The 10,674-nt window shown below is 36.7% G+C and overlaps 1 protein-coding gene across 4 annotated transcripts; it reads left to right on the top strand.

Annotated features, from left to right (window-relative positions):
• Window positions 1–348: 348 nt before the first annotated feature.
• On the top strand, window positions 349–10,674 carry LOC306887917 (uncharacterized protein; the record flags this gene model as incomplete). Of its 4 annotated transcripts, none has more annotated exons than XM_079445957.1 (12): window positions 349–503; window positions 2,053–2,385; window positions 2,470–2,739; window positions 4,428–4,463; window positions 5,109–5,432; window positions 6,885–7,142; window positions 9,463–9,501; window positions 9,628–9,750; window positions 9,869–9,942; window positions 10,150–10,179; window positions 10,443–10,489; window positions 10,602–10,674. In XM_079445957.1, the coding sequence occupies exons 1-12, from the start codon at window positions 410–412 to the stop codon at window positions 10,621–10,623; spliced, it is 1,650 nt and encodes a 549-aa protein (XP_079302083.1). In that variant the 5' UTR covers window positions 349–409. The 4 variants fall into 4 exon arrangements, with proteins under 4 accessions (XP_079302083.1, XP_079302082.1, XP_079302081.1 ...); XM_079445956.1 differs by having other exon boundaries at window positions 9,631–9,750; window positions 10,153–10,179; window positions 10,602–10,623; XM_079445955.1 differs by having other exon boundaries at window positions 2,053–2,739.

A 10,674-nucleotide genomic window follows, 5' to 3' on the forward strand; every position in this document is an offset into this window, starting at 1 on the left:
CAATTCCCACAGTCGACTCTCGTCTAACAGTCTGTCCAGTTTTATGGATGACCCAACTTTTCGTATGATTTAGAGTTCAGAAATTAGCTTATTTGGTGTTATTTGTTCGTATATGTTCCTTGTTAAAGCCAGAAGCATAACTATGTGACTGCAGATAAAAGCATCGACTTATCTCATTATGATTATATAGCTGCATATAAATTTGTGTGTGCTCTGTTTTATCGGCCTCCATGTTTATAAAATCGCTTCCGTTTTTTTGTATGTGTGTGTACATTTGTTGTGTTTATCAGCTTCTGTCAGATGTTGCACCCAGCTCTTAATGTTGGGCTCTTTTCCTGTCTTGTTCTTGTGGTCAAATGCGAGACAAGAAGATATATTCTTGCACTTTAACTAGCTAACTATTAAGAATATGTTGCTTTATAGCAGCACCATGGGAAAATATTTTCATGCTTTCATACTAATTTGTTCTGGTTCATGTTTTTTCATCTCTCCTCTCATGGCAGGTATGAAAATCTATATATGTGTGTGTGTATTATTGTTATTATTATTATCATTATTATATTTTAAACTAATCTTTTATCTAATATACATAGATATTTAGATAATGTGTTTGTTTTTCACTCACCTTTGGAATATTTCTTCACTTTAGGTTGCTTAAAATAAAGTTGAACTTGAAACTCAAAAAGTTCAATTTCCAAGTATAACTATTTTTTATAATATACCGAAAAATCAAACATACATTAGTGACTAGAAGCACTTAAGGGGGATTTTCTGTTATCTAAATGAACCACTGAGACACTAAATTGCATTGGGCTTATATTCATTGGCTGATTAACACAGATAACTGCAGCTTACATACACTACAGGGGTTCTCAAACTGGGATCTAGAGACCCCCAGGGGGCTGAAAGGGGGTTTAAGACGGTCTGCCAAAAAATTTAGAGAAAAAAGTTTTTACAAAATGTATGTAAAAAGACAGACTTGATACAAAGTCATTTTTTATTAATTTTTAAACATTTTGCTTTCACTTCAGTACAGCATGATACTTGCTGAAAATGTACTCACCTTCATGCCATCCAAGATGTAGATGAGTTTGTTTCTTCATCAGGTACAGATCTGTAGAAATTTAGCATTACATCACTTGCTCACCAAGGGATCGCCTACAGTGAATGGGTGCCGTCAGAATGAGAGTCCAAACAGCTGATAAAAACATTACAATATTCCATACATAATCCATATGTCTCCAGTCCATCAATTATTGTCTTGTGAAGTGAAAGGCTGCGTGTTTGTAATTATCAAATATGTCATTAAGGTTTTTAACTTTAAACCCTTGCTTCTAGCCAAAATACAAATACGTAATAATGCTTCCTCCAATGAAAATGTCCATCCCTGCTTTCATCTCACATCAAAATCCACTGACATATTTGTTTATAACATATTTGTTTTTGAGTTCCAATGTTATAAAATTAAAAACGCCTTGATGAATTTGTATATTACAAACATGCATCTTATGGATCATTGTGATGTGATGTTTAGACTCTCTTTCTGACGGCACCCATTTACTGCACAGGATCCATTGGTGAGCAGTGTTATGATGTTTGGTTGGTTCAACCTGCTTAAGCACTGTTGAAGATTTTATTATGTTGCTGCTTTATTATATAACAGACGTTGTTTAAAATATTGTTTAAAATACTCTTCATTTATTTGTAACTTTCATGGATTCAGAGGCTGCGAGAATTATGCAGTTACCAAGTTTTTGAGGTGTAATGGAAAAGTAATGTAACTAGTAGTGTAATAAGTATATTACTTTTGAAAGGAGTTACTAGTAATGCATAATATCTTGCATTTTTTGAGTAACTAACCCAACACCGTTGGTGAGCAAGTGAAATAATTCTAAAGCTCGCCAAATCTGGATATCTTGGGGTAAGGGTGAGTACATTTTCAGCAAATTTGAATGTCTGGGTGGTATATATATTTTGTTTATCTAAATGTAATGCATTTTCAGTAAAAGAGTTTGTGTGACTTCTTGTGCCTAAAGAATCTGGTCTATGTAGGTGATGTATGGAATGATGTGGTCATGGTACGTGAGGACACATCTGTCACACTGTCCTGCTTTGATTCACCACCCACATCTTCTGTACTGGTTACCTGGAAGATGATGTCAGCCAGGGAGGATCGCTGGTCATATTTGTTATCAGCCAACTGCATCAATGGACAAACAGATGGACGTAGCAGCAGAGTGTTTGAAGGCAGAAGGTTTGGGATCTCTGCAGATGCCTCACTGATCTTCAGGGCTGCAGCAGCTGCGCAAGGACGCTACTCCTGTGTGATAGAGCAGGATGACAAGAAGCTACAGGAGAGGACTGTTCTTCTCGCGCTGATTAAATGTAGACCATACAACTGCACCATAACCGCTCTTCGTGTCTCAATGTGTCTGATATCTCCAGGTATTCTCTCCTTCTCTTTTGCAGTGTCTGTCACTCCCACGCCCCCTGTCACAGTGGGCAGTACTGTGAGACTGGCAGCTCAGGTGTCTCCCTCCTCCGTAGCGGCCTGGGGAACGTGGGTGTCTCCCTTGGGTGAACAGCTACACACTGAAATCTCCCATGGCACGGGCAGTCTGCTCAGCAAGCTGCCTCGCGTCACCAGTAAAGACAACGGAGTCTATACCTGCAGAATCCGTGTGCATGGTAACAGTGGCACATCTGTCTCAGAGCACTGGGTGAATGTGACAGTGAACGGTGAGATTTGGAGATATATATTGAAAACATGCCAGTCAGATAAGTTGCTTTGTTAATGTTATCTTTTAAAAGATTTGAAAGGATTTAATGTAGCAGATTCTTTTTCTTCTAGCAAAAAACAAAGTTTATACATATTTTATTGTATTTAGAAATAGAAGCTCTACAGGCACTATAATGAAATACACTAATGAGAACAATAGCCACCAAGTTTTAATAATCATTTTAATTATTTCAGAATAAATCCACACCACAACCATAACAATAACGAGACAGGAATGATATTTTTGGAATCTCTATCGGAATTGTTTTCCAACTGATAAACAATAAAAAAAATTGTCAATCAGAATCCAGCCTGATTTAAAGAGCTTCAGCATTTTAAAGCAGCAGAGGACATAACTGCAGTATGTGCTTATGATAAACAGAACCTAAAAATAGTTGATGTTACCAATCTTGGTGTGAACAGGCCTCGAGGCTTGAATTGCGAAAAGTTTTGATTTACTAAAAATGTCATTCAGTTTATACATTTAGTTCCGTTCTTTGATTTATTTGACCTTGTGTGCTAATATTAGTCCGAATTTACTCATTTTGTTCACATCTTCTCCATATAGTACATCTGGATTACATTTATACTACACAGTTCACACTAGAACATAATTTTTTAACTTTCACAAAGTAATTACTTATTCAAAAGAAGTACAGGGTGTTGCTCACATAAGCAGTGGTTGATTCTGTTTTGACTTTGTCTGGAACTATTTTCACTGATGAAAAACAAAACAGAGTGTCTATTTTCACTAAGTGCAAATAGCCCGCCTTGTTGGCAGAGGCTATTTACACTAACTCTGCCCACCAACGTGTGAATGGGGTAGTCAACACCATAAAAGACGCCAAAGATGGTTAAGCACATGCTTTTTGACACAATCAAATTTTGAGTTCGAGCCCACCAAACTTTTTTTTCTCCCTTTTCAAATCTCACATCACATCGGAAATTTTTATTTTCAATAAAAATGAAGGAAATAATCGAAAAGTTGATAATAAAGTATGGGGTAAGGTTCGAGTAGGTGCAGGGAGGGCTTTATTGTCCCAATAAGGTGGCATCCATTTAATAATTTGAATTAAAATTACAATTTACACTCAACACGCTATTATTGCATACTGTTTTATAATGTACAATACTGAGGAGCAGATAATTGCCAATATTTTCAATAAGTAGTATAAATAGAAGAAAATCCTGCTATTTTAACATAGTGTAAATAGAATCTGGCTACTTGCACTTAATGTAAATAGCATATCGTTACAAAATACAGCTATTTTCACTTAGTGTAAATACAATCCATTGATATTTGCACTTAATGTAAATACTCCATCGCTATCTGCACTTATTTTAAATAGCATCTATCGCTAAGAAAATATGTTGTTTTCACTTAGTGTAAATATCATCTATTGCTAATTGAACTTAGTGTAAATAACATCTATCGCTATTTACACTTGCTGCCAAAACAAAAATAGACAGTAACAATATTATTGTGTCAATATTGTCTAAATGTAAATTTTTTATTAATATTTAATTAAAAAAAAATGTTACAGATCTGAGACTACATTCATAAAAATAATAGAGAACATCTCAGCCTTATTATAAACAATGCCTAACTTTCTCTCTCTGTGTCCCACTCTTTCTTTTTCTCTTTCAGTGAAAGCTGTGTTTTCTTTCACAGACTTGACACATGGTAATAGGCTCTATTGTTACTGGAATACTATTGTGTATAAACTGGACCTTCCTTACGTAACATTTACCCAGCAGCTTACTCTAGTCAATGAAACTTAAACATTCTCCATCAGTCTTTTTTTAACTCACTAAATATAAATTTTGGGAATGCTTGAATGATATTGAATGATAACACAACAATTAAATAAAGTTTTTTCATTTGCCCCAAAACAAACATGGTTTGTTCTTCCCAAATGTTGTGTCAGCAAACGGTTAATAAGGGTTATCAAATCTGAGAGGAGAATGTTTCTGAAGAGCTTTCACTGAGCTTAATAACATAATCCCCATTTTCATGCCTGTCTCGTTTCTGATATCTCCCCATATGACTTTGCTCTGGGACTCATAATGTTCTATTCGCTTGACTGTGTGAAGAACAAAGAGGCTAAAATGACTAGCAGCACAGTGGATTACTATGTGGATGGGATCAATCCAAATTGACAATATTGTTCTTGTATCACAGTCCATTTTTCACTTGATTGGCTTCTTCTGTTTCTTTTTACGCTCTTTTGCCTTGCACTTTTTGTTTCACACTTTCTCTTGTGTTGAATGAATCTCTTGTCTCCCCTAGGTCACTTAACCTTTTTCCACTACCCTGTGTCCTCTACAGCAGACCCAAGGTCTTTGGCAGCCCTCTCTCGTTCACTGGTCACTTTAACATGTCCTCCTGTCCTTGGTGACTATGTGCTGCTCTACTGGAAGTATCCTGCTTCAAAAAGAATGGAGATCATATTCCAGTTTGACCGCTGGAGGCAGAGCTACCCCAACCAGACCAATCCCCACCTACATTTGAAAGACCCTGCCTCCCTGGCTGCCGCTGGGAACTTCTCCTTCCTGTTAAGCCCAGCCCTGAAGGATGGAGGATTCTACTTGTGCAAGGTCTTCCTGGATGACAAGGCTTTCAGTCAAGCCAACAGACTGAGTGTTTTACATGGTAATATATTTTGTGTACATCATTGTGTACATGGTTTCTGGTGTGTGAATACCAATTTATCTCAATCTTCTGTCTGATATTTTATGTAATTTAGGAATCTCTATAAAATAATTTCAAAACAGACACCAGCACCACAGCGCTAGTGGGAGATATTCCATGCCATTTTGTGATGTTACAAAGCTATCATTATACATACATATATACATTATAATTAAATAATTTATTTAAATCTATAATATAAAATTAATATAATATTAAAGTTGGCATGTAACAGAAATTGCAATTATCTTTTCTTCCAAATTGTGATGTGTATCTGAGTGAAACAAAAAATGAAGACCAGGAAATTGGTTGGATTGTTGTTGTTTGCTAATTATGATTAAAGATTACGAGGGCACATTAATTAAAAAAATGATTTGCACAAATAAATCCTTCATGCTAAATCTTTAGATATAATTTAAAAAAATACAACTCTGTTGTAATTTACCTTCATCAAACCTGTTTGGTTTGATTCGATCTTTGTTGTTGTTGTTTTTTTTTTGTCGCTCAAGTAAAATACTTCCAAAAAAATTAAAAAACATGAAATTCTATTAAAACGGGTACATGCAACTCTATATTCCTGTAGTCTTATGACGTCAGTGATTCTTTGAGTGATTAACCGAACTAAATTTAAATTGCTATTTGTGTTTTGTTGTTATTTGAGTCAGTGAGTTCATTCAGAATCATTTGTGACCAAATCATTTGGACCAGTTTTCTTGACTGGATCACAGATTAAAACTACTGAAAGAGGGTGCGAAAATAATAACATTTGTATTCTTCTGTCAACTTTTCCTTTCAGGACATCACATTTTGCGACCATGATTAAACATCATTATCAGAGAGTGCACATCAGAACACTCGTTCACTGACTCTTAATGATGCATGTTCTTGCATCATTGCTCTTGGATTCATTTTATAATTGCACAGGCGGTTCTATCAATCACAGTAGTTCAGCATACAAGAGTCAATCAATCAGTGTCTTGACTTTCATCTTTCTCCCCCGTTCTTAATCTGATCTCCCCCTGTTCTTACTTTAATCTCTTTTCCCCTTACGTCCTCCCCACTCTCCTTTTTCTCACTCAATTATTTTACTTTTGTCTCTTCTTTCTATATATATCTCTCTCCCCCTCCTTCTAACGTAATGTTTTTTAGTAGGCCTCATTACAGATCTCATTATGTGTAATTACACCTGCCCGTTGCCGCTGACAATTCTGTGGGTTGTGGCATTACTGTGGAAACCACCGAGCTCAATTAGCTCAGGATTGATACTGCTTTGAGTTTGAGGAGACACTGTACATCAGTCACAGTCAAGCTCAGCTGACCGGCTACACCAGGCTGTTTAATGAATATATATCATTTTAACCCTTCGCATGCATTTCTCTTCTCTCATCATCTGTTTGTCGGTTTCCCCCTCAGGATACACCAAGTCATCCCGCACCTCTTTGGATCTGAATTGTATGTACAACTCAGACCGATCTGAAGTTAAAGCTGTAAAATGGTCGTATGTTCAGGATCCCAAACGCGTTCTGCAGTCAACTGCTGTTTTGAGCCGGATCACAACCTCTGTAGTGCTCCCTGTGACCGCTGAGACGGCTGGACAGTATGCCTGCACTCTGTATCTGAAAAATGGAAAATCAGTGCAATATATGAACACCGTCACAATGGCCAGTATAGGTGAGAGAAAGTGTATGCTATTCTTCTCTCTCTCTCTCTCTCTCTCTGTCTGGCACTTTTATTTTTGCTTCTTGCTATTTATTTCTTGCTGTAAATTCTTTAAGTCAAGGTGTCAACACTTTTAAAAACCAGAAAATGGCCAGACTGCAGGTGAATATTTATTCCAAGGAGTTATTTTTGGTCTGTGATAGACCTTCTGTGTTTCATTGAATTTAATGAAGCAGTGAAGAGAACATTAGTTAGTGGAATCATGTAGGTCACCGGAAAAGGTCACATTCTATACTGTAGCACAATCATGTGCGAGTCCCTTGACCAATCAATTACATGAAACCCAACTCCATCATAATGGATTATTTAAAACATGGCAAGTGAGTCTCTGGAGCAGCAGGGTGCAGAAAATAGATTTTGCTGTTGACGTTGATTCAAGAATGTGCTGGTAGCTCAGAACTAGAGGTACATTTTTAAAAATAATTTTTAAAGGGTTAGTTCACCCAAAAATGAAAATTAACCCATGTTTTATTCACTCTCAAAGCATCCTAGGTGTATATGACTTTCTTCTTTTAGACGAATCCAATTGGAGTTATATTAAAAATTATCCTTGCTCTTCCAAGCTTTAGAATGGGAGTAGGTGGGTGTTTTTTTCAACAGTCCAAAAGTAGTTGGTGGGTGAATAAAGGCCTCCTGTAGTGAATCCATGCATTTTTGTAAGAAAAATATCCATATTTAAAATGTTATAACCACCATATGTGACCCTTGACCACAAAACCGGTCTTAAGTTGCTGGAGTATATTTATAGCAATAGCCAAAAATACATTGTATGCATGGGTCAAAATTATTGATTTTTCCAAAAATCATTAGGATACTAAGTAAAGATCGTGTTCCATGAAGATATTTTGTAAATTTCTTACTGTAAATATATCAAAACTTAATTTTTGATTAGAAATATGCATTGCTAAGAATTTCATTTGGATAACTTTAAAGGCTATATTCTCAGTATTTAGATTTTTTTGCACCCTCAAATTCCAGATTTTCAAATAGTTGTATCTCTGCCAAATATTGTCCAATCCTAACAAACCATATATCAATTTCCAAAAATTGACCCTTATGACTGATTTTGTCGTCCACATATTTATGGTTATAAACCATTCTAATGCTTGGAAGTGCAAGAATAATTTATAATATAACTCCGATTGGATTTGTCTGAAAGAAGAAAGTCATATACACCTAGGATGCTTTGAGGGTGAGTAAAATATGGGCAAATTTTCATTTTTGGGTGAACTAACCCTTTAAAAGTATTTTTAGAACGCTGTGTCATGTGTGAGACACTGCAAAAGATATGACACGAGTGCACATCCATCCAATGCATGTTTACATAGAAAACTATTTTTAACAGTTGAACTTGAGTGCTGCATTTTTAGACTGCCATGTGATACGTGAGACACACTTCAAAGTATATGAGACGTGAGACACAATAGTAATAGTCAGACGTGTCTAGTGCATGTTTACATAGAAAAACTATGGGGGAAAAAACATATTTTGTGTGCACATCCCCTAAGAGTGGTCCATAAAAGGCTTCTGAAGTCATATGATAGCTTTGCCTGAGGAACAGACTGAAATTTAAGCCCTAGCTCTGCTTAGTGAATTAGCTATGTTGGCTTGTGAATGAATCATTCTTTTGTGTCAAATCTTTACAATCAATCCACTAAACTACTTCACAAAACTATTTCAAATGATTTATTCATAAATCCCTGCCTCTGTCAATTAATTTGTCAAAGAGAGATATTTTCAGTAATAATGACACAAATGATGACACAATTTCTAGGTTCAGAAGATGCAAAAAAATGTAAATTCACAAATATTTAAAACATTATTATTAATATCACACAGTTATATATATTTGTTCCTGGAGTTTAAATCATGATTAGAGGGTATCTCAAAGACAGCAGTGTCATCAAACATGCAACATGCAGATTACAGTGAGACTGAGAGCGGAAAAGAACAGGAGCATTCATTGTTTGCATGAATGATGTTACCTCACCATATGCAAAACATATGTTGTTCATTTCTCTTCCTCATCCTCCATATCTCTTCATCTTTCCAACACATGCATTCAGGGATCTTTAAATACTCATTACATCATATCTACTGTTGGTATCATTTGTTTCTTCTGCTTCAGCTGTGTTTGCATCTAAAGTTACACACACTGTTTCACAATTTTATTTTATTGCTTGATTGATTGATTTATATTTGAAATATTTTTTTTTTCCTGGAATTAATGAATAATTTTCTAATATTCCTGTCTACTCATCTGTTGTTGCAGATCCAACAGTTTCTCCACGGCCTGCACTGCCACCTGCAGGTGAGTGCTGACACAGACACACGCACACACACACACACACACACACACACTGCTCACTTCTGCTCACTCACTGATGGGTAACCTAACTTAGCGTTTCTTTTTCTGTCTTTCTCACACTCCCCCCAGCAGGAGATGTTTCAGCATCCTCTTATGTTTCCACCTTCTCATTCCTCCTATTTCTGATCCCCCTGATTGCCATAGCTGTTGGGGTGTTGCTATGGAGACAGGGCTATTGCATCACCCATCAAAGTAAGGCCCTGCATTTGTCTTTTCCCCCCTGAGTCTGTCCATCAAAGATCTGAAGGCTGTCAGTTCACCTTGGCAGATGTTGATGGACAGAAGCTCTCATGTGTCTGTGTTCACGTAGGTGTCGAGCAATCGCTGTCTCACCACGCTGGAGAGGTGGAGAACATCTATGAAAATCCTGATGATCTAAGACAGGTGATTGAAATGCACAGCACCTCCTTCTCTCCCTCTACTTTACTGTTTCTCCTTCTCCCCCCTGCTGTATTATTAAATCTATTTTTACTACCCCTTCTTTCTTTCATTCTCTCGCTCACCTTGTCTTTCTTTCTCAATGTATATCTATCTCTGCTCTATTATTAAATCTATTTCTTCCTTCCTGTTTCTCTCCCTCTCTTCTCCCAGCAGACACCTCCCCAAGGCGCAGTCTACATGGTGAGTTATTATAGTCCTTCTCAGGCAGAGAAATGAGTAATTGTGTGTGTGTGTGTGTGTGTGTGTGTCTGTGTCTTCCAAAACCCAGGTCCCAACATTTTACAATCTGTTTGACAGTGTGTGTGTGTGTGTGTTTTCCTCCCAGTTCTGTCATGCCTGCATTAGTGATATTAGCAGATGAACCGAATCAAACCTCTGCCAAACTATAAATCTGAGACATCTCCACCCTTCTCATCCTTGTCCCTGTTTGTCTCACTCTCTAGGATCTCAAGCCAACGGGGGAAATGGATGTATATAAAGAATTAGATAGGTGAGACATGATTGGCTGTGGGTTATGTGGGGGACAGTGCAGACGTTCATGTGCTCTTTGTGCATTAATCATCCTGATAATGTTTTCCTTTTCTGTGTGTGTTTCATTTAAGATACAACCAGTGCTGTGGTTGAGTTTATTAAACATTTACAGTGGAACTGTATTTGAAATAAAACTTAATTTGT

The sequence above is a fragment of the Barbus barbus genome (assembly GCF_936440315.1).
Source record: "Barbus barbus genome assembly, chromosome: 21".
In the NCBI taxonomy this organism is placed as follows: domain Eukaryota; kingdom Metazoa; phylum Chordata; class Actinopteri; order Cypriniformes; family Cyprinidae; genus Barbus; species Barbus barbus.